Source organism: Arachis hypogaea, chromosome 10 (assembly GCF_003086295.3).
Source record: "Arachis hypogaea cultivar Tifrunner chromosome 10, arahy.Tifrunner.gnm2.J5K5, whole genome shotgun sequence".
Classification (NCBI taxonomy): domain Eukaryota; kingdom Viridiplantae; phylum Streptophyta; class Magnoliopsida; order Fabales; family Fabaceae; genus Arachis; species Arachis hypogaea.
Window position 1 is genome coordinate 5,814,777 of NC_092045.1, and position 24,776 is coordinate 5,839,552.

The 24,776-nt window shown below is 32.8% G+C and overlaps 2 protein-coding genes, 1 long non-coding RNA gene and 1 other non-coding gene across 4 annotated transcripts; all 4 read left to right on the plus strand.

The window, feature by feature from the left end:
• The first annotated feature begins 808 nt into the window (after window positions 1-808).
• Window positions 809-1,731, plus strand: LOC140175453 (uncharacterized). Its single transcript, XR_011866259.1, has 2 exons — window positions 809-1,114; window positions 1,202-1,731. It is a non-coding gene; the product is annotated as an uncharacterized lncRNA (long non-coding RNA).
• Window positions 1,732-8,044: 6,313 nt separating this feature from the next.
• On the plus strand, window positions 8,045-10,017 carry LOC112714911 (WAT1-related protein At1g68170). The gene is made up of 4 exons (XM_025766607.3): window positions 8,045-8,524; window positions 8,603-9,125; window positions 9,319-9,470; window positions 9,556-10,017. Exons 1-4 carry the CDS (start codon window positions 8,268-8,270, stop codon window positions 9,737-9,739), a joined length of 1,116 nt encoding a protein of 371 aa, XP_025622392.1. The 5' UTR covers window positions 8,045-8,267; the 3' UTR covers window positions 9,740-10,017.
• Window positions 10,018-11,505: 1,488 nt separating this feature from the next.
• Window positions 11,506-11,579, plus strand: TRNAV-UAC (transfer RNA valine (anticodon UAC)). The gene has a single exon. It is a non-coding gene; the product is annotated as a tRNA-Val (tRNA).
• Window positions 11,580-20,231: 8,652 nt separating this feature from the next.
• On the plus strand, window positions 20,232-24,049 carry LOC112714912 (tubby-like F-box protein 8). Its single transcript, XM_025766608.3, has 6 exons — window positions 20,232-20,513; window positions 20,822-20,875; window positions 21,401-21,836; window positions 22,007-22,094; window positions 22,851-22,983; window positions 23,097-24,049. Exons 3-6 carry the CDS (start codon window positions 21,489-21,491, stop codon window positions 23,815-23,817), a joined length of 1,290 nt encoding a protein of 429 aa, XP_025622393.1. The 5' UTR covers window positions 20,232-20,513; window positions 20,822-20,875; window positions 21,401-21,488; the 3' UTR covers window positions 23,818-24,049.
• The last annotated feature ends 727 nt before the right edge of the window (window positions 24,050-24,776 follow it).

Below are 24,776 nucleotides of genomic sequence, written 5' to 3' on the forward strand. Positions count from 1 at the left end.
AACAAGGTTTTTTTTAAAGTTTAATTTGGTTTTTTTTCATAAATATTATTAATTGTATACACTTTTTGAAATACATCATCTGCCACCCCGAGCAACTCAGCTTCCTTTATGCAAAAGTTGAAGATGTCAGTGGGGAGTATCGCCATGTGTAACAAAACTGGAATAACCGTGCACCAGTCACAGGCATAGATCTTTTTAGCATCCAAATTAAGTCTTAATTTACCATAACTAAAGTTAATTAATTGTAAAAAAAAAAAATTCAATACAGGAGAAAGTGCCTTCCAATCTATACTTGATCAAAACCAAAAAGTGAAAATAAGCACTAATTAAAAGGAATAAAATTGAAAACGGAAAACGGAAATTAAATACAAATGAACTCAACTGGATGTAAAAATGTTCGTTTATATTATTGCACATTGAGAATGTTAGGTGTGGAAAATGAACCCGAAACAAAAACACTAAAACAGGAGGCTAATTAAGTCATTCACCAACAAGGTTAGTTGAATGGAAGTCCCCAATTATATTTGTAGTGGGAATTGAACCAATGTTATTTGAAACTTTAATTTTTGAAGCATCACTTGTTAGCTTTATTCCAAGTGGAAGCTAGCTAGCTATAGCAAAAGTCTGCTTCTTCCCATTTTGGTGTGTCGCTACTGCCGCTACTACACACTATTTTTGGTGAAATGAACTTCATTCTTAAAAGACAAAATTAACACGTATTCCTAAAAATATAGGGAAATAATGTATATAGACATATAGTGGACAATGTATATTCCTAACACGTATTCGCCGTAGTACTAACATTTCCTCAACAAGACCACGCGTGCACATGCTTCGCCGCTAAATTAGTTTTTTGATTTTTGTTTGTATCTACGTTCTGCGCGTATACTTGATTTAAGGTTTCTACATCACTTTTTATAGTCTTGAAATCTACATGCTCAACCTCCTCATCGATTAGCTTTCTTTTCCCTCAAGTTGATTCCGAAACTCAAGACTTCTATGATGGTGCCACTCTTCCCACCCAGGATTTTGATAAGTTCTGTTCCTTTGTTCGTCGCCTCCCTGAGTTTAAATTCTGGTATTCAATCACGACTAGTTTAGGATGATCATTTTAGTAAGTATACGGATGGTTATTTTAATTTTTATGTGGATAATTATTTGATTGGATTGGATTTAAGTATATATAATTAAAATATGCTAGATGTTCAATTCACTAGATATGCGGATGATTATTTTTATCCTTGAGTGGATGGTTATTTTCACTAGAAGTGAGCGACGTCGGTGACGGTGCGTGGCAAGTCAAGCAACGATGGCGAGGAGGAATCCAGCGGCACCGTTCATTTCCGGTTTGGAGGAGAGCAACGTCGATGAGGGTCCTTGTTGACGAACCAACGGCGGTGAGGAGGATCCTGGCAGCGACGATAAGGGCTGGTTGGAGACCAAGTGACGGCGATAACCAGGGGCGGAGCTACATGAAGAGAAAGAGGGGTAACGGCCCCCTAATTTTAATTTTTTACATATAAATTTCAGTTTAGTCTCTTTTAAAATTTTATTTTAATCTTATTTTATTATGTATATATTTTTTGCCCCCTCTAATATTTCATCTAGCTCTGCTCTTGGCAATAGTAGTGAATTTAGAAAAAAAGTTGGTGGTTTGATAAATTATGATATAATGAATTATGGATGAAATTTGTTTTTTGATAATTTGTGTAGAATATTTTATTTTTTTTATTTTGTTGGATCAAAATTCCAAACTATTATTCATGTTGTTCAATTTTATTGTTTATCTAGTAGAACCGTATTCTTATTTTTTAATAGTTTTTTATTAAGCCATTGAATTAAAAATATTTAGGATAAATAAGTAGTGTAACGTAACTAACCAATAATGTATCTTGAAATTAAGAAGATACTAGCAGAATTGAATTTATGCTTCTTTATTACATTATGAGGCCAGGTCATACATGACGATGAAGTTTAGAGAAAAGGTAGCTAGGAATAATCACAGGATGAAAGTCAGTAAAAAAAAATAGAAAGAGAGAGTAGTTATATTTATTTACAACTCTTTTGTTCTTGTCAGTATTAGCTAGTAGTTATGGTGTCCATTTTTTTATTTTTAATATTAGATTAATAATGGTATTTTTTTAAATTGTGATCAATTATGGTATTTTTTTAAAATGTGGGATGATTTAATGTACGAAGTACAAATCGGACCGTCCGATTTTTAGGTACATAATTGGACCGTCCGATTTCTGTACTCGGACCGTCCGATTTGTGTTGAAAAATAAAAAAAAGATTTGGAGTACACAAATCGGACCGTCCGATTTGTGGAGGTATAGAAATCGGACCGTCCGATTTGTGAGAGGTATACAAATCGGACCGTCTGATTTGTGTTTAAAATTTTTTTAAAAATTTGAGGTACAGAAATCGGATCATCCGATTTGTGTACTTTCACAAATTTAAAAAATATAAAAAATTACAATGTTAAAGTATATCACTACTTTTACTTTCATAACAAAAAAAATTAGCCTTATGGTGTCCCCTGGTGTGAGTGAAAAAAGATAAAAAGCACTTTATATGTTAAATTATTAAATTAATGGAATGGTTTTGAAATATTAGAAGATAGAAAAGTAAGTTTAGTTAAGAAGATAGAAATAAAATGAGACTCCAATGTACTAACCTGAATGAAAGGCTACATACATGCATGCATGCATGCGGTCTCCATGTTTTGTTTTTGCTTATATAATGCACGCAGAATGCAACCTAGCTTCTTAATTGCTTCATGGAAACACTCAATGATGATGGTAATAGTGCAGATTGTACTTGCTTCGGTAAATGTGCTCTATAAACTTGCCATTAATAACCATGACATGAGTGTAAGACATTTTCGCTGCAGCTTCTACTATTCCTGGCAAATTTTTTTATATTAATTAAATATATGTAATACATTGTTATTAGAAGATTATGTGTTTTTTTATATGGTATTTTATTTAAATCGAATAGTCCGATTTATTTAAAGAAAAAAACAAATTACAAATCAGAGAGTTTAATTTGTATTTTTTATTTTTTATTTTTAAAATAAAAATTAAACGGTCCGATTTTAATATAAATTTTTTTTATTTTCAAAATCACAAATAAGACCATTCAATTTGTGATTGTTTATTTAAAAAAATAATACAAACAAATCAATACCTTTGTATATTTCATATCAATATAAAACACACCTCTCCTCACAGTTTCTTTTTTTTGTTATACACTTCTCTTTCACACACATGAAAAATAATAAGCAACTATTCCTCTTGCTCTTTTCTTTGAAAGGTGATTAATAATTAACTTCATTACCACGCACTCTGCAACCTAAAAGTAATTCATTAGTAGCACTTAATATTTTAATTTTCACAGGAAGAACAGGCCAAAGCTGACTTGGAGAGTTGCTTTCATGTCATTCTTTTGTGGCCTGTTTGGGTAAGTAATAATAATCATCCTTTGCTCATCACGTTTACTTATCAATTAACCAACATTTCTCGTTACTACTGCCTCTAATTAGTAATTGTATGCATTGATTAGGGTTGGGGAGTGCAGCGGGGAAGGCTAAGGTGTTAGGATACTAACGTTTTTCAAAGGTGTTGAAATTAACATTTGGACCTTCCACATTAACCTCTTGCATCATAATGGAAGTAAACCCACAAATTAGGAAGGTATATTAATACATCCTCAAATCTTTATAATGATACATAAATGAAGTGACATTTACGAGGAGGTACAGGGAGCCAATAGAATATTTGTATAACGTGTACAATAGAGGTTTAGAGATGTCCGATTCAATATTAGAAATATAACAATTAGTGCTGCCTTTTCTTGTCAGCTTAAGTTTTTGAGATGAGTGATTTCATGACATAGTATCAGAGCTTTAGACCCAAAATGTCAAAGAGTCGTCGGAGACCGTCACTGGTGGTGGTGGTGACGATGGATTTGAAGAAAATCAGGTTGTTGTGAGAGTTGAAAATGATAGGGAAAGTGGTGGATGTAACTGTGACAAACAGAATAATGATGGCGATAATTGATAGTAGTGATCATTCATCTAAGAGAAAAGAATAATATAAAGAAACTAAGTCTTCATATAGAGATGGGTTTCTGATGAAAAGTGCTCGTAATAATCATATAGTAAGAATGGATAACAGAATCGGAGTACAGTGGATGCATCACATATAGTTGGCATTTCGTATAATTCCAACTTACCCAGATATTTCAAAATAAATATCTTAGATCAATCATTTATTCATTGAATTAATACTCAAATTCATTTATAAAAGAAAATTTATTTTTGAATATTTTATGGGAAAGTTTAGGGGACAACAATTCTATTGAATTTTGGCCAGCATGTAAATAGAAGAAAAATGTGAGCCATTGAATGAAATCTCACACCATCAAATCATCATTGATGACTAACAATCACAAAAATTGCTAACTCCTAGCATTGCTCATATTTTATTAATCATATTAGTCTCTAAAAAAAATAAATTTATACATCACATTAGTTCTTTTATCTACTAGACAATAATACATTACTTTAAATGTCCCGTATCATAATAATATCATAGGTTAAAATTATGATATAAAATAATTAGTTGATATATTTATGATTATAATTGATTGACCAATTATTTTATGATACGTGACATTATATATTACATATCATTCTTTAAAATTTCCTGAAAGATTAATTAATTTACAGTTATAATTTTTAGACACTATTTGTTCAAAAAAAAATTTTAGAGACTAATATAATTAATAAAATTTTTTGAAAACTAATTTAAAAAATAAATTATCTTTCAAAAACATATTTAAATGTTAACTCTTTATTTATTCATATTAAGAATGTTATATTATTATAGCTACATTTGTGTATTTATGTGTTCTAACTTTTCTACCTTTTTACGTTACCTCAAATTTTATTCCTTTCTCTTCTCCTTTTAATTCAGCTATGGAATTATTCTTGGTAATTTTTTTTCTTCCATAGTTGTTCTACTACTAAGTAGCAGTACATGAGATATCTTTATCAATTATGATCGTGAATAGTTGACGAATCCTGGAACATTAGTTTATTAGGTTGGTTGATTAAATGAACCTGCACAATATATATAGTGTACAATCTTCATTCCATTTGAATTTGGTATAGAACATAATGCCAAAATAGAAATAAGAAACACTAATATAACACGAGAAATGAACCTAGAGTAGTAGGCTACTGTATTGGTTCTGTGTAAATATGCTCAGATAGAGTTGGCACAATATGGAGCTTACATTGTGGTGCATGCTTACCAAGAATCATTCAAAAATGCCCCAGCAGACCGCCATGCCCATAACATATTAGAATTAAGAATATTTTATTTTATTTTTGGCTTTCAATCAAACAAGATAAGTATTCTGTATTATTCCAGCATTTCATTTAATTTGGCTTACCCCGGACACAGCGAACGGTTTAGAATTCTTTTCTAAGAATAATATGCAATGTACATGAAATATTCATTATTAGATTTAATGGGTCATAGCATGATGGCCCCTCCTTTATATTTGGGTTTGGGCCATACATGCTATATTTTATGCTCTTTTTTAGGTTAGTTCGAGTGATCATTTACTTATTTGTTTAATTAAGTATTAAAAGTTTGAATTCTATTTTAGGTATGTAAAAATTTATTGACTAATAGAAAATTTTTACATAAAATTTAGATCTGCGATAAATAGTTCTTAACCTGTCGGATCAAAAAATACTACGAGCAAGTGAGCAACCACAAAACAATTATAGGTCTTCTCTAAGGAAGTGGAACCATGTTGTGACTTTGATGAACCTTATACATTGAATAATGGCTTTCTACTTTTCACGGTGATAACAAGTTATAATTAACTCATTAGTTTCTTACTTTTTTCTTCTTCTTTTTCTTTTTAATTTGGATCGTAAATAGTTAATGCCTACTATTACAATATATATATATATATATAAATATTGGATGACGGAAATTGAATTTTGTCATGGACAAAAATTAGTTGTTGATGAAATTAAGAAAACTATGGAGATCACTTCTTGTAATTGACTTTGCAAAATACAGATAATAATACGTACTATAATATGTCTCGCCGGTTTGTTCAATGTCACATTCATGCTTCTGTTTCCATCCACCTTAGCTTCAGTATTATTTCTTTGAATGCACTTAAGGAATAAGGTTTTATATATATAAATATAACTGGACCGATTATTGTCAACTACATATTATGTATTTATTTGCTTGCTTAGAGTGTAATCATCCGATCCACACTCTATCTAACTAATTACACCTCTTATGTATCATCATTATTCAACACTTAATTAATAATTTGACCTTTTATTCTGTGATATCTTGGCTGATTGTCGATCTCACTACACTTTTTCATAACAATTTGGTGGAGACATAGAGTTTGCACTTGAGGAGATTTGCCTAGCTAGGAAGGATACACGTAAATGTGACACCACTAGTACATCTTTCTATGATTTGTAGGTAGCAACAACAACAATAGTGGCACCTTTTGTTATAATGAGTTGTTTTGTGGCCACCAAAAGTGATTCCCTAGTTAGATAATTTGGATAACAACTAAAAGTATTCATCAATTTGATTCATTGAATCAATGGTAGGTAGGTACATCCTATCATATCTCCCTTTTTGTTTTCTGATTTTTCTTCGGGAAAAAAAAAATCAAACCAAATTGATATACATATACACACAATTATATTGCCTGTCTTGATGATGATTGATTAGGCCCTTTAATTAATTTGTTATATTTAATGTAATGTCTAGGAGAAAAGCATAAGATAAAGCAAAGCTCGCACTGAGTGCAACTTCTTAATCACATGAATTTGAGTAATGCATATTGCTTTGTATCAACAATCAAATCACAAATAATGTAGGTGAATTTGTTTCAAATAATAATTAAAAAAAAAAGAAAACGGATTTTGTGATACTTTTGAAGAGTTTAATTGGTTTGGCTGCGATTTTGTGAGAAGTTGTCGATAAGAAAGCGAGATTTTAGGATGTGGTTGGCTCCACTGAAGGAGGCTCTTTGAGTAGGTGGAGTTAAATGTAGCACATGCTAGTGTATCATCAAATTCTTGTGTGTTTTAATTTCTTCTGTATGTTTCTATGGGGATCACAACATGGAAATAAAAATAATATATCAAAAAGTGAACTCGTTCCCTGTACCAAAAAGTTATTAGTTCATTATTACCACGTTCTTTCAATTACTATTAAACTAACTTCAAATAATTGACATTTTCGCAGAGGCTCTTCTCAATTTGAAGTTGGACGTGCTTTATTTATATATATTTAAGCTCAATGATTATCCAAGTTGCTATTGAATTCTTGTATCTTTTTAAATTACCAATGTTTAAAAGTTCTAGCATCAAAATTGCGTTCTTTTGCCAATATTATTACTTATAATTAATAAAAAAAAGGAAAATACTAGACCACTAGAATTTTATGCTGAGAATCATGTGCTACTACTAAGTCATAAGGTAAACCTTAGAATTAAGAAATGGTAGTTACTTTTTTTAATCAAATGTCCAATCACCTCTTTAATTAAATAAAATGTGGAGAAAATTCTGATAATACTTTTAGCAAATATAGAAATGAAGAATGGCAATTTCGATGAAGGACATGCAAACATAACACAAAAATACCAAAAGAGTTTTGATGCGAAATTGTGAATGGAGGGTCCTACAATAATATAAGTAGTGATGAGATGAGTCCACTAATTGAAAATAAATAAAGACATGTTCCAAGTACCTTACCGGAAAAAACATAAGGGGTCTAATTTGTCTAGCAATATCGTCCAATGTCAAAGTCTTTGTCTGAGAAAAGCACATGAATTAATTAATTTGAATTAAAGTTCAAAAAATTAAAGCCTAAGGTCTAATTGGCAAGACGTCCTCATTGACCCTGCACTACTTGATTACTAAAATTAAAAATAAATAATAATACGCATATTTATACATAAATATATAGTAAATGATTTTAGTATATTTGATTTGATAAGAGGCACATGTGAATAATAATTGAAAGCGTGCATGCCTCTTAGCTGTGTGTTACGTTTACGTACGTGAAAACAATTATTATAACTACTTGTAAATTAAAAGATACTCTTTTGTGGGAATCTGAATCTTTTTGAATAGTGCTATAGCTATAAATACCCCCTTATGTTGGTGTTCTTATTGCAAGGCAAGCAAGTAGTGAGTAGTGAAGATGAAGGGTATGGCGAATGTATTGAGCGGGTTGAAACCCGTGATTCTAATGGTGTTGGTGCAGGTTGCATTCACTGCTGTCAATGTCTTCTACAAGCTTGCCATCAATGATGGAATGAGTGTTAAAGTTCTTACTGCTTATCGTCTCGCTTTTGGTGCTGCTTTCACTGTTCCACTTGCTCTTGTTTCCGAAAGGAACAAGAGACCAAAGATGACTTGGAAGGTGCTTTTCATGTCATTTCTTTGCGGCTTGTTTGGGTATGAGAATTTATTAGCATTTTTTTTGGGTAGTTTTTATACATACAAATAAGATTAATAGATGATATATAATTACAGGGGAAGTTTGTTTCAGAACCTTTTCTATGAGGCGCTGGCTTTGACGTCAGCAACGTTTGTGTCTGCCATCTACAACCTCATACCAGGGATCACTTTTGTGTTGGCCATAACCTTCGGTTTTGAGAAACTGAAACTGGGGGGAGCAGCTGGAAAGGCCAAGGTGTTTGGAACCCTGATTGGAATTGGTGGGGCAATGGTGTTGACTTTTGTCAAAGGGGTTCAAATTAATATATGGCCTTTCCATGTCAACCTTTTGAAGAACCCATCACATGATCATAATACGCATACAAGTAGTAACGACTTGTTGGGGGTTGTGTGCGCCATTGCTAGTTGCTTCTCTTATGCTTCTTGGCTCATCATTCAGGCTAAGATGACCAAGGAATATCCAAGTCATAATTCAAGCACAGCTTTGATGCTTACAGCAGCAGCTATTCAAGCCACTGTTTTTGCTTTTTGTACTGAGAGGGATCTCAATCAATGGAAGCTTGGTTGGAATATCAGGCTTTTGGCTTCTGCTTATTCGGTACATACATACATTATATGTATTACCGTGAAAATTCAGATGCAGTCGAGTGATAGCTGAGAGCCATTAGATGAAAATTTATTCAAATTAGTCAAATCAACTTTACGTGAAGTCGACTGCACCTGAGTTTCTACCTTGTATTATTACTCTTAACTTAGCTTCTTTTTAATTAATTGGTTTGTTATTGTTGCAGGGAATTGTGGGGTCTGGAGTAGTGTGTCTTATCATAGCATGGTGCATACAAATGAGAGGGCCACTATTTGCCTCCATTTTCAACCCTCTCATGCTTGTGCTTGTGGCTGTTGCGGCTTCTTTTATGTTGGATGAGCAATTGTATCTTGGAAGGTACATATATAATAGACTTTTGTATGTATGTTGTTTATTATTGGTTTTAGTATTAATATAGATATATGGTTTGGTATATATGCAGTGTGATTGGAGCAATACTGATAGTGTGTGGACTATACATAGTTCTATGGGGAAAGAACAAAGAGATGAAAAAGGTAACTCAGTTGCTGCCATCTGAAATCATGCAATTACAGCAGCAGGATCAACAACAGACTATACAAGTTGTTACGTCCACGGCAGTTGTCAAATGTGAGCAACAACAATAATAAGGGAAAATTAGAGTCCAGCAAGAGAATAAAGATGAAGATCTATTGTTAAATATTCTAAATATAAAGTGTTGTGGACTAAGATAATGATGATGCTGTATATATTGGCATATGTGTCCTTGTCCATTGCTTCTGTTCCATAAATTAAATTCTTTTATCCACTAGCCGTAGCCGCCACTGATTAGTGATTAGTGATTAGACAGATTTGCATCTATGTATTGGAGATATATGATATGGGCTTCTTAATAAACCAAACAACAAAAACCCTTCCTTATAAACTGATGTCTAGCTACTTGGATGGACCCTAATAAAATCACCGGCCCAAGTAAGAGAAACTAATAGTGTAAAGTATGGTTGTTGTGCTCAACGTAAGTTCTATTTGTGTCCCTAACGTTTAAATCGTCTTATTTATATCTCTAACGTTTATAAAGGTGATTCAATGTTATCCTACTATCAATTATACTAACAAATCATATTATATTTTTCAATTATTCTCACTTGAATGTATTCATTCTCAATTAGGTCTCACTTGGATGTGTTCGATTTTAATATTATACCCACTATTTATGTTTAGATTCAATTATGTCCCTAGAAAAGTGAATTATGTAAATATACGTAGGAATTAGTTTCAACTTTTGATAAGCTATTTTTTGGAGTGGATCATCGATTCTATCCCATACATTTGTATTCTAATTTCAAGAAGAGATTTTTAAAACTCAAACTAAAGCGTTCATGATATGTAATTGATGGTAGGATAATATTAAATCACTTTTATAAATGTTAGGGATACAACTAGAACGATTTAAACATTAGAGACACAAATAGAATTTACCCCAAATATTGGGGACAAAAATAATACTTTACTCGAAAGCTGATTGTATATTAATAGTTTAATACACACGGGACAAAACAAGTTAAGTGAGTCTAATAATTAATTTATTAGTATGTTTAAATAAGTGTTAAAATTTAAATTCAATCTTATATATACAATAAATTATTAATTAATAACAAATTTTTAAATAAAACGATAAATTAGTGATTTATCTGTCGAAAGGATAATGTAAGAATAAAAAAAAATAATACACACTAGACGATAAAGTTGAAAATATGAAGATTGGATAAAAGAAGCATTAAATGGCAGTCGATTACTTGAAACATAGATTGGACGGAGGATAAGTGGGCACGATTGAAAAATTCAATAGTGGTGGCTGACAGGTACAAATGTATGTAGATGCAGTCAACAGCTGTAGGCACACATGCATGTGCTGGCTACTACTATACAGATAGAGATAATAACATCAATCCTTGTCCCTTTAATTAACTACATATAGAGTTCCCACCCTTGCTAAACTAAGGAAAATGATGAAGCTGAAGATGAAGATGGGTGCAGTGGTGATGCTTTTGTTTATCATTTGTTCCCAAATGGAGAGCGTTCAGTCTGATGCTTTCGATTGCCTTGATGCTTGTCAAACTGCCTGTGTTTCTCCAGGCGACTGTTAGTCCTCTCTCATCTTCAATTCTTCATATCTCTACCTTAATTAGCTTCTTCTATTATTGTACTACTTTAAATACACGAGTTTATATTATGGTTTGGATGCATGATGCAGTAAGACTTCAGCAAAGGTGTGAGCGCAAGTGTCAGATTAAATGCGGACCAGGTAACCTATTCCTACATATATTTCTTCCTAATACATCTATACAGTCGCAACAATTCTCAGAAACAACATGAAATTATTATATGAACTAGGAAAACGCATTAATATATGGTCTGGGTGGTGTAGTTGGTTATCACGCTAGTCTTACACACTAGAGGTCCCCGGTTCGAACCCGGGCTCAGACATTAATTTTAACGGTTTTTTCCATCTCAAATTTTTCAGACTCCACCGTGGAGGAGGACAGGGGTTGAATGCAAGCAACCAATTGACCATGTCAAAATTTACACCCTCTTATTACTTCATTTCGTATTTGGTATCTGTAATAAATAATAATAATAATAATAATATTCTGATGTTTGTTCGTAGCTGTAGTGGTAGGACAATATAATTAATTAAATAAGGCATTGGTGAGAGGGTGGTTGTTGTTGAAGATAAACTCATTAAAGTTTGTTCATGTTTCGTGATTTGAAGGAACGTATGATGTATACTGAAAAATTTATTATTGGTTAATAATAAGAAGCAGAAACTTAGAGAATTAATTACGAAAAGCAAATTACATTCTTCAGTAATTACTATTACCAACTTTCTTTACCGGTATTGCTTATGCTTAAGGCGTAATTCACCACATTCAAGGTCATCACTCATCAGTAAACTTCACTTTACTTCATTCACTGACCTCTGAAAATATGTTGTGACAACTGACACGGTCACGACCAACATCAATACGCATGTGAGGTGTTTGGTACTAGCTAGTGCAAAATTTTAATTCAAAGATTAGTGCACAAATTAAAAGCAAGGAAAACAAACACGACACGAGTGGATCCTCGTGATTTAAGGCTCTGACTTTGAACATCACAATATTTTGACCAACAAGAGATAAGTTGAATTCTTAGACTAGAAAATTGATAAAGAGGGCATGCGTGCTATTTGGTGCTTTGTGCCTTGACCTACGAAATGGGGACCCCAAACCTCTTCATGAACAGATAAGTTTGGCACCATAAACAAACAAAATAAAATTTTTAAATATTTTAATCGTATATTCAATTTTAATGTCCCAACATAGATTAGATTAGAGTAGTAGTTAGTTGAATAGAAAGGCATGCTTTTCCTAAGCTACAACTACTTCATTTCAACCAACACAAAACCGAACAACCTAAGGAGCAATGCATGTTGTGCCACGAAGGCTCAATAATAATGATGAAAGGATTAAGAGGCTAAGAGGGTCCGTCAACGTTAGACTTTAACGATAGAGCTCCAACTACCCCCCGAAAAAAGAGCAATCAATCAATTAATCGAAGTTATGAGCAACGAACAAAGTAGAAACAAAGCAGCGGAAAGAAGGCTTGAGCACAAGACAAAAACCTCTAAAGTCTCAAGTTGAATATCATTGTCAACGTCGAATCTGAGCAGCACATGCGTAATTCCGGGGTTTCTACCTCATATAATTCCCTGCTTTTAAGCATGTTTTACTTTACTATAACATCTATATTCAACAATCTATTACTATTAATAAAGTCTAACATATTTAAAAAAATTAAATTAATTCAATTAAAATTGACATTTGACAAACCTTTATATGATTTTTTTTCACGAACTTTATGAGCTTTGAGCAATGCTACCTTTAAGTTCAATTTGTTGTTTTTGCTCAACAGTTAATTAATAATATATAAAAATATTAATTAAAGTATAATAATAAACTAAAAGTATTGGGTTATTAGCTGAAATAAATTAAAACTGCTGATACTTAATTTTTTTTTTAAATTGTCTTTTTATACTCTAGTATACATATGTTATCAAATTGGCATCCACCCAAATTCGGAAAAGGATAAATTCAGATTGTATCCTCAAAAGATCTTGCGCATATCCTGCATAATTTCTTCCCGATCCCCAACAAATTTACCACCAAATATTATAAAGAGATAAATATAAAATTGGTATTCTAATAAATTTTGGAGTTAAAATGTATTTGATTTTTATTATTAATAAAATAATTTTTAAAAAAATTTAAAATTTAATAAAAATGTCATTTAACAATTGTCATAATTACAAAAATTATTCATTTCTTATTTTTATAATTTTAAAAACACTCTAATTTCAAATCACAGAAGTGAATAACTTTTGTAATTATAATAAATGGCTCACCATGCAATCAATCAGAGCAACATACATGCATTACATCAAACCAGTAAACTCATATAAATACCAGACCTCGTGATGTTCTAAGGACAGAACCATCTAACATCAAGAGACCAGCTCATCACCCCAAAATGAAGAAGAAGGTAGATCTTGTAGAACCTGAGATGCACGCCACTAAAGCCAAGAAAATCTTTAAAGTGACATACAGTAAGTGTGGACAACTTGAATATTACTACAAGACCTGTAAGAATGACCTAAAGGATCCAAACTAGCAATCATTGACAAAGAAGGAGAGAAGAGCTGGTAAGAAAAAGGGGTTGTAGATTGTACCCTTTGATCCAAATCAGAACAGAGGCCAGGTAATTAGAGTTTGATTTGGAACACCATATTAATTGTTAAGGGTTTAAGAGGCACGTGTTAAAATTGTGAAAAGTTTATGTGTCCCATTTAAAAATTGTGAGGGATTTATGTGTCTCATTATTGGTTGTTTATATGATTAGGATGTAGGACCTAATGTCAATCTGAGCAGTGATACTGTATAACCTGCCTTACTTATGGATTCACTGTTAATATCTTTTAACCTGCTCATTATCCCTATTGTTGTTTAGATGACAATAATTAGGCTCTTCCTGCACTAACATGTTTATACTATTGTGATAGACAAAAACAAGGAAGAACAAGAAGAAACTTCTAAAGACAATGCATAAGAAGGGTAATTCTGACCAACAGGAATAGGGAGAAGAAATTTCCCTTTCACAAAATGCACTCCAAACAAATAAGATATAGTGATTGATCAATGTTGTTTTAACCTGTTTGTTTATTTTATACTCATTAAATTTTTGTTATAGGTTGCAAGAGAGGCTATGAACCTGAATCAGCCACTCCCACAACCCTGCTCCACCCCCATCTTAGTCATGCCCAAAGAAGAAAGCAACCTATTGTTAGGCTCCCGGCTGCTCCTATCTCAACTCTACCTTCATTTGGACAACCTAGTCTACCACCGATTCAAATAGCATCAGATCTTGACCATGTCTTTCAACCGGTCTGTGAACCCGAGGACAATAACTGCTAATGTCCCCCTTCAACAAAGTGATATTTCTGCTGAGACTATGGCTGCAGCAAGTTTCAGGACTACATCAAGACTTTTCAAGTTCATTCCTACCCCTGAATTTATACCTTTGAAGAAGACTTGATTTATGATATGTTGCTGTTGACATAGATGATAAAAATAATTCCTTTTATTATTAGTTTGGTGCTGATGTTTACAAATCTAGGAAATACTTTGGTTTATTTAAGTGTTTGTATATATATTTAAGTCATTTTGAAATTCTACTAGACTGATGTGGAAGATGTTTAAGTCAGTTTGAAACTTGACAAATTTAGGAAATACTTTGGTTCAAGGCTACATGTTGGCCCTTTTTTTGTTGTTAGAGGGTTATAAGTTGTCTTTTAATTTTCTAATGCTGAACAAGGACATGATTAGTTATTTTGTGTACATGTTTTATATAAGGCATTTTTTTGGGTTTGTTTATCCAACATTTTTCATTAAAAAATTTGTATGACTACATACTGCTAGAATTCATCAAAGTAGTAACAGATTATTTTTTTTGGATCAAATCATAATCTCATCTGAAACAACATACATACTTCTAAAGTAATACAACTTACAATGTAAACAACATACACTTCTAAAAAAATAAGACACACTTTGAACCTAGTATCATAGAAAGTTCATGCTAGTCATATGCCTTAAAAAAATTTGGAGATCACAATTCCAAATACAAAAGCAATAACCAAAACTTTAACACTAACGCCACTAGTACCACTATTGGCATTACAATTTTTAGCTTCCAATTCTAACCCAATAACTCTAGCATCTAGTTCCCTGAGTTTTCCAGCATCAACACCAATAGCATCAGATATCTGACTTTGATCTTGCGTCCAATCCTCTATATCAGGAGAATTTTTGGAAAATTCTTCAAACGATGCAACATAACCATCCAACCACGTAAAAAATTTGCAATGCGGTGTTCAGCTCTGTAGAATATACCCACAACTCAGACATGGAATTAAAATCAAGGAAACTTAAATTAAATTTTAGATTACCTTGAACTGTGGACATCCAAAAAATAATTGATTAGGGTTCAGTTCTATTGAAGAGAGAAATAAAATAGCATGCGCCCCACACCAGCATCGTGGAGCAATGAACTTCTTCTTCTTCTTCGGCGCAGCAACACTTCCTGCAGATACGCTTAGAGGATTTCTGTCTTCATCATCTTTAAAAACTTCTCTTTCACTCCCATCAATGGAACTCGACGGTGGTTCGTTGCTGCTGCTCATGGCTCTGGATGGTAGTATTTTCTTGTAAATATGAGGTTGGAGGAAGGAGTTTTATGAAAACACACTGTTTCAAAAACAATTGCAACGTTGCTTTCCGCTCAAACGACGTCGTTTTTAGAGTAAGGGGGTGGACAAATTAGTCTTTGTCCATTTCAACTTGTCCATCTCAGCATTGAATGAACACGTCATCCAACTCATATGACAGGTCACGCACCAAACGAGCTAACTCAGCATTTTCCGTCAAGTCTCATCGGAAAAAAATCTATGGGGATTGCTTTGTGTGACGGAAATTGGAAACAGGGACCGAAGTAGATCGATTTTATTTTGAGGGGTCGCGTTGCCATTCTTAAAAATAAACAGAAACTCGGTTAATAATTCACATAATATTTTATTTCATAAGCTTTATTTTTTAGGTTTTATTGCGTGCTCCCAAAACGTACTTTTCTTCTCATTTAACTACTTTATTATCCTCTTGTTATCAATAAAGAACACCATATCTTTTTTTTAACCTTTAATTTCTCCAATAAAAATTAAAGCACTAATTTCGTACTTGTAATAATAACTTCACCCTCATATTTTTTAAGAACATTCTATTTCGTAAAATACTTTATTATACTATATATGAGAATCTTCAAAATATCTACTAACAACAAAATTATTATAACTAAGAACATATATTTTACATATTCACTGAACTCACTTTTCATTAATTTTCTCCATTCTTGCTAACCTAAATCCATCATCGTTCTTCTCTTTTATTACACCACATTGATTTATAAATGCGTTAATTGTCAACTACTATTAACTTCAGGCTAAATAATCTAAATAATAACAAATAATAATAATAATAATCTATGCTACTTATTTTTATATAATTCTAAGACATTTTACTGTATCTAATTCTCAAACCAAATTTTAATATCATTAACACCTATTTAAGGTTATTCAGTATAATTCCCTAAAAAAGCGATTTACGAAAAAGAAAAAGATGATTTATCATTTTTATTTCTAATTCAAAGTATAAAAATGATCTCTTTTTGATTTATTATTATGCCTCTTCTTTGTAATTTATCTTTAGTATTGAAGCCTTTTAAAATTGCAAACCACTCAAATATTTCAAACTTTGGTGGCATTAACCTTCTCCAAATGCTTCATGGTTGGCACTCCATGAATCACTCCAATGGCAACATCAGTTTTGCAACTTACAAAAAAAAAAAATCCAATATATCCTAAAATTCATCTATTTGAGCTCTCTCATTTTTAAAGAATTGTCTACGATATTGAAATTGCCATGCCCATGAGAAACCAATTCACACACCACATAGCACATTATTAGAGTGGTCTCTTGCATTGCTATTGATTTCATCATTTGACCATTAAAATTCTTTTCAGGTATTTCAATCGATCAATTCGAAGAGCGCAATTTGTGGAGGTCCTCCCTCACTCAATATTCCGTTCAGATGACTTAATTAAAGCCATTGATGTAGTATTTTTGTAATTTGATATGAATGTTTAGAGTTATTATTTTCTTAACATAAGAATTATGATATTTTTGTATGCAAATTTTTGTTATATTTTGTCTGATGATTATTAAATTACTACATGCACAAGTGGTATTTAAATTTTTGATACTTATTTAAGTGGATGAATATCAAATCGGTTGCAAACATTATTTAGATGCAGCTTTCTGAAAGAATTCTTGGCCTTTCATATATTAACGAGTAGATAATACTCTCACGATCATGATCTTTAATGTCATTGTTATGTGACCTAATAATTAATTAGGCATAATAAACAAATTAAATAGAGGAATATATATTGAGATAATTGCAATCCAGCAAGAATTGACGAAGGATTCCATGTTCGCTGCCTAGACAGTACAACGTGTAGATGCTTCAATAATCCACCATGAGTGATTACGTTCGTTATCTTTTTTTTTTCTTTTATTAGAAAAAAAAAATAACTATTTTGCGAAGTGCAATATATACAATATTTCGATATATACAATAGTTATTTAGAAGATACGATATATACAATAGTTATTGAGAAGGTAAATATATAATAACATGCATTAAGGATAAAAATTTTATGGTTTGTGAAAGAATCTTTATGCATTAAGGATAAAAAATTTATGGTTTATGAAAGAATCTTAAAAAATTTAGAAGCAAAATATTTCTACGAAAAAACTTTTAGGTCTTAGAGTTTAAAGTTTAAGTTTTAATAAAAAAAGCATTAATATCTTTATTTTTTTTATATTTAGCTAAAAAGTAATATCTCAAATAGATCTCCAAAAAATTTATGATATAACAGATTTGTCTTAAAAAAATTTAATTAGAATTTTAGGTTTAATTTTTTCTATTATACATCAGATACATCCCAAATTCAATTTGAATCGGTTAAGATTAACGACGACGTTTTACATATCGATTAACTCGCTGACGCGTCACGCGTAGGACAAATTGATCCCTGACTACATAGACAAAACAGCGTCGTATCATATGAAAATAAAACAACGTCATTTCGAAGTGGACAAATTAATAAGAGTTTAGAAGTTAAAAGAATGAAACGACACCGTTTTAAAGAGGGAGCAACTCCTTTAACGAAAAATTCATCATGGTGGCGGAGAAGACCGAAATCACGGTAAAAAGCTTAGCTCCGAAGGGGCGATTGGCGCCAAGCTCATTTCCTATCACGGGTGGAGATCGTGAGCCCTAAGGAGGAAGAGAATACGTAGATAAAGGAAGTGGGTTGGATGAGCACGTGAGATAGTGCAGACCAAACAACTATATGCGTCCGACGAGGGAGAGGAGGATGGAGAGGTTAGAAGCAGCGGAGGAAACGACAACACTGATAATGCCGAGGTAAAGGCGCATGACAAAGATGTAGTTGAAGGAGAAGCAAAGGAGGATGCCAACGAGGGAGGCTTGTGTGAGAGGGTGGATGTGCCCTTGGTGCGAAAGTAAATATGAATTGAGGGGAAGAATGAGTTTGTTACGGGGTTCGTGAAAAAGAAGATGAGGTAGTGCGTGTTATAATGGCAGTGTCAAGGTGCTGGTGGAGGGTGCGAAGGATGGCTAAGATATTGAGTCAGAGGGAGATTGGTATGAATCGGAGGAGAAGAGGAGGAAGATGATGTAGTGATGGAGTGTTGGTTACTCTAGGAATTAATTTGTCCATTTTAAAATGGTCAGAGATCAAACTGTCCTGCATGTGACATGTCTCATTTAACCGGACACGTCAATTAGTTAACTAATACATAGGACGTCGTTATCAATCTTAACCAATTTAAACTAGGTTGGAAACGTATTTGGTGTATAATAAAAAAAATCAAACCCAAAATTCTAATTAAATTTTTTTAAGACAAATTCATCGGATCATATCTTAAAGTTTAGAGGATTAGCACTTTTATTAAAATTCGGGCCAATACTTAACCAGCAAAAAAAAGTGAATAATTTTATATTATTAGATGAAATCTCACACCATTAAAAATATTAATAATAACTATAAATTATAAAATCTATTGATCTCTAACACTCTTGTTACTCTAATTATAGAATATAAAAACGCATGATAACAATATAATGATGGATAGTTTGTTTTTTTGGTCAAACCTTAGACTAAATTTTGACCACTAATTTGATATTGTAGGATCTATTAATTTAATTTCTATATAAGATTGATAGTTGAAATCTAGTGCTTTAAACTTTGACCATATATAGAAAAAAAAACGAGTCATTATTGGCATGATAATAGTATAGTGTGTTGATAAGTTGCAACACAACACTATTTTAGCAGGGAAGTCGGTCACATGAATGGCATAAGGGAAAAGCAGCTGGTATCTGGCCATTCTTGGTCATGGATACCAAAGGGGTATACTTTAATTATATATTAAGGATTAGATACCGTAATTTTTTTTGGTGAAATATAATTTAAATTTATGGATAAAAGATGAAATATTAAAAGAGCAATGCTAGAAGATCAGTAATTTTTGTGATTGTTAGCCATCAATTAGCCATCAATAATGATTTGATGGTGTGAGATTGGTGTGAGATTTCATCCAATGGCTCACCTTTCTCTGCTGATTACATACTGACCAAAATTTATTAAAATTGCTGGCCATCTAGACTTTTCCATATTAAAATAAATGCAAATAGGTGGACAGCATAACTTAACTAATGCTAATAGATTAGTGTGTAAAAATGAATGAAACGCCAATTTAAGTGAAGTTATATCATTCTCCTTATTTTAATTCCTCCATAATAGAGTTTAATAATAATAATAATACATTACCAAAGTACAGGTACCAAGTACCAACATAAGGAATAAGGAATATAGATACTAAACACACAAAATAAAAGTATAGACCAATTATTAAATAAATAAAATAATTGAGGTTGGTTGCTTTTTAAGCTTTACTTCATCAACTACATTTAAGGCAGCTTTGGAGTCCGGTTAGAGAGAGAGAGTAAGAAGCTGTAAGAGAGAGAGAGAGAGAGAGAGCATTTTCTGACCTAAAAGCTTCTGTCTTTCAGCTTCCTTGTTTGTCTCTGATTCATAAAAAACGTCACTTTTCTCATAGATTTCATATCTGAAAACTGCCCCTGCCAATGCTTCAGCTATGGATCTCTCCTATTTCAATCTGGGTACATTCCTCTCTTTCTCAAATCCATTGTTTTCAACTTCTCCTTTCTTTTTTGGTCATTGGGTTCACTTCAAAACTGGATTTTTTTTTTGCCCCGTTATATGGATTCATGTTCATAATGCTGAGAAAAACTCATGAGTTTTCAGCTTCTCAAATCTGTGTTTACAACTTTTTTGGGAAGGGAAATGGGTGGTAATGTGGTGATTAGCTTCCTGTGTTTATAAGAGGCAAACTTTTAAGGATATTGTGGGATTTCAAATTCAGAGGGCTTTTAGTTAATCATGTTTAACATTTTCTTCTGGTTTTCAGGTAAAGGGTGGTGGTGTTCTGATCTAGCTTGGTACCAAATCCAACGCTTATGAGGTACTATTTCAGTATTTCTTGCTCCCTTCCTTTACTTTTGGTTCATCATCTCTGTGTTAGCAAAAATAGCCAGAACAAAATGAGAGTGGAAATATTTTTTATTTTTAAATTCATATAATCCCCAAAATTAGCTGGTGAATTGGTGATAGCTCTGCCATATTTCTTTACTTATTTATTATATATAATTGATAATTGATTTTTTACCTAATAAGATTAGATTATAAGGCCCAGTTATGATTTAAGTAAGAAAACTATTGTATTCCTATACCTGCATTTGCAACAATATCATCATGATAATGCTGTTTGAGTATTCCTTCCTGAAGGGGGTAGCCAAATATCTAATCTTCAACCACTGCTTCGTTTTGACATTTCATCATCTACTTTAAAGACTTAAAATTGTATAGTTTGAAGAAGTTGATCTAAATATCCATCGATATCACATGTGTGTCTCAGTCTTTATTGGTGGGAAAGATGAATATATATACAGTCTTGAGCTGAAAGACTGAAACTCTCCTGTTTTGGCAGCCATATGCATGCTGTGCTTGGATACAGTTCTTTTCAACTTCAAAGCAGATACATACATTCATAGTTATTCTTGAGATTGACCAGAACAATGTCATTCCGAAGCATAGTTCGGGATGTGAGGGATAGTATTGGGAGCTTATCTAGGCGCAGTTTTGATGTTAGGCTGACCGGCCATCATAGAGGAAAATCTCATGGATCGGTACAGGATTTGCATGACCAGCCTCTAGTAATTCAAAATAGTCGCTGGGCAAGCTTACCCCCAGAACTACTGTATGATGTCATTAGACGGCTGGAGGAGAGTGAGAACACATGGCCTGCTCGAAAGCACGTTGTTGCATGTTCTGCAGTTTGCCAGTCTTGGAGGAGGATGTGCAAGGAAATTGTTAAGAGCCCTGAGTTCTGTGGCAAACTTACATTTCCTGTGTCCCTGAAGCAGGTTAGCTTTGTCATTTCCATGTAGCTGGTGCTCTATTCTCTCTATTAAATATTAACTAACATGTTACATTTCTCATTTGTGTGGAGGATCTGGAACTAACAATGATACTTGTTTCGGTTATTTGAAGCAATACCTTGACTTCTTTTGTTTTTAATTCTTTTTGTTTTCAGCCTGGGCCACGAGATGGAATTATTCAGTGTTTCATCAAAAGAGATAAATCTAATTCAACATATCACCTATTCCTCTGTCTCAGCCCTGGTAAAATTTCTTTCCATTTGTTGTACACGTGGACTACATATCGCTTGCGTTTATGCTTTTTTTGTGATCAGATGCTTCTAGTGTGACTATGTAAATTTTGACTTCAGTTCAAATAGTTCAGGCTGTTGAAGCTTCTGATTTTGTTTATGTTTGCATTGATACATGATCTATATGCTTACAATATGAAATTATAATTTACTAGTAAGAGAGTTCTGGACATGGTTGATCAAGGTCAAAATTTCCATCTTTTTTTTTCTTTGTTTAAATCGGCATTTACTTAGTGTTCTGAGTATGAAATTCGGATGGTTTCATAATTTTAGTTCCCATATGTTATTTGTTTCCCTTCCCCATTAGGAGTCTAGGATCTTATTTTCTGATAATTGTTTACTTGGGGGCACACTTAACCAGGTTTCTTTGCCACTTAAATAAACATTATAAATTTTTGGATGTTGATGAGGTGAAATAAGTTTAGGTATCTGCACTACTTGGGGTTGAACACTATTACACATTTATATATTTGGAAATGTTTTTCATTCTATTAAATTATAATTTCTGATGTCAGTTTGCATATCTTCTCAATTCATCATCAATTGCTTTCTTGATTTGTTGAAATGGCTTGAATATGTGTTTATGATCATGTTACATACTAAAAATTGAAACCTTAAGAACAGTATATTGTCTGCCATATTTTGGTCTATAATACTGAACCCATTTCATTTTTTCTTTTCTTTTTTTGGTTTCCTTGGACTTTTGCAGCTTTGTTAGTTGAAAATGGAAAATTCCTCCTTTCTGCTAAGAGGATGCGGAGAACTACATACACAGAGTATGTTATTTCTATGGATGCTGACAACATCTCGAGATCAAGTAACACATACATTGGAAAGCTGCGGTGAGTTTACTGCTTATTGTTATTTTCTTTGATTATGTAAGATGTTATTTTATCTTCTTTTTTGTATTTCTTCCTTTTAACTCAAGAAACTTTCTTGTAATATCATACACCAGATCAAACTTCATTGGAACGAAATTCATTATATTCGATACACAGCCTCCATATTCCTCTGCCCATATATGCCCTCCTGAAGGAACTGGGAGAACGAGCCGCAGATTTTATTCCAAAAAGGTCTCTCCAAAGGTTCCATCTGGAAGTTACAACATAGCTCAGGTAACATATGAATTAAATGTCCTTGGGACACGGGGCCCAAGGAAGATGCACTGCATCATGCATTCAATACCGGCCGCAGCACTTGACGCCGGCGGCAGTGTTCCTGGCCAACCAGAGCTGCTCCCCCGTTCCCTGGAGGACTCATTTCGGAGCATCTCATTTTCCAAGTCTCTAGATCACTCTATTGAGTTCAGCAGCTCACGATTTTCTGATATCGGTGGATCTGTTACCAATGAGGATGATGATGGCAAGATAAGACCCTTGGTTCTTAAAAACAAGCCTCCAAGATGGCATGAACAATTACAATGTTGGTGCCTCAATTTCCGAGGAAGGGTGACAGTTGCATCTGTTAAGAACTTTCAGTTGATTGCCGCCACCCAGCCTGCTGCCGGTGCGCCCACGCCATCTCAACCAACTCCACCGGATCACGACAAGATTATTCTGCAGTTCGGCAAAGTTGGGAAAGATATGTTCACCATGGATTACCGGTATCCCCTATCAGCATTCCAAGCTTTTGCAATATGCTTGAGCAGCTTTGACACCAAATTGGCCTGTGAATAGTTGAATCATGAAGATATCTCTAAGAAAAAGCTAATCAAATTATCATTTCTCTTATTACCAGTGTATGACACAATTGTAACTCTAGTGTATCCCATTGTAACATGGTTTTAGAGCATTTTTAACTTGCTGTGTTTCATTCCCCAATTTATTCATGCGTGTCAACGCCATGTTATCCTTTCTACCAACAGATTATTATCATTTTAACACATTTTTAGGTTGTTTCCTTCCAAAATGTATGCTGGTGTTTCCTGAGGTGTATCACGGGGTGCTGCTTGTGGTTATATATTACAAACAGGGCACTGAATAAAAAAGTGATATCAAAGTTGTTTGCGAATCATGAAAACAAAAAAAAAATGCAACTTGGGTACTTGGTTGATATGTAATTAGAATTTTGTTTTTTTATAAATACCCTGAAGTTGTTAAATATTGTAAGGGCAGTACGAGTCCAAATTTGGACAATGCATTTGTTAATGTGTTTTCAGAGTCCAAAGTTTAGTTTTCATTAAAGTTTAACAGTCAAGTGTCTTGTGTATTTGCTGAAAAATATCTGTATTTTAAATAACAACGCATTGAAATTCTTGACAATATGTTTCTGTACAAAAATAAACATACTCCAAAATAATGCCGATATGAGAATACATTATCTATCGTTTAATAATAATAATTATTATTAATAATAGATATAATTTATTTAATAGTTGTTTATTTTTACTTTTAAATTGATATTTTTCGCACTAAAAAAAAGTATCTCTGTTCAAAGAAACGGTTTTGCTGAAAATTTTACTCATTTTTTTCCACCAACAATTTTTCTATTCTAGATTTGATATCATGCGTGATGTTGGTTAGAAATGGAATCTAATTCAATATAAAATATAAGGGCCTGCTACACATACAAGTAAAAAGGCTGTACAAGTTTTACAAGTTATCAGCCCAAACTTCATTAACACGCGCATTAACTT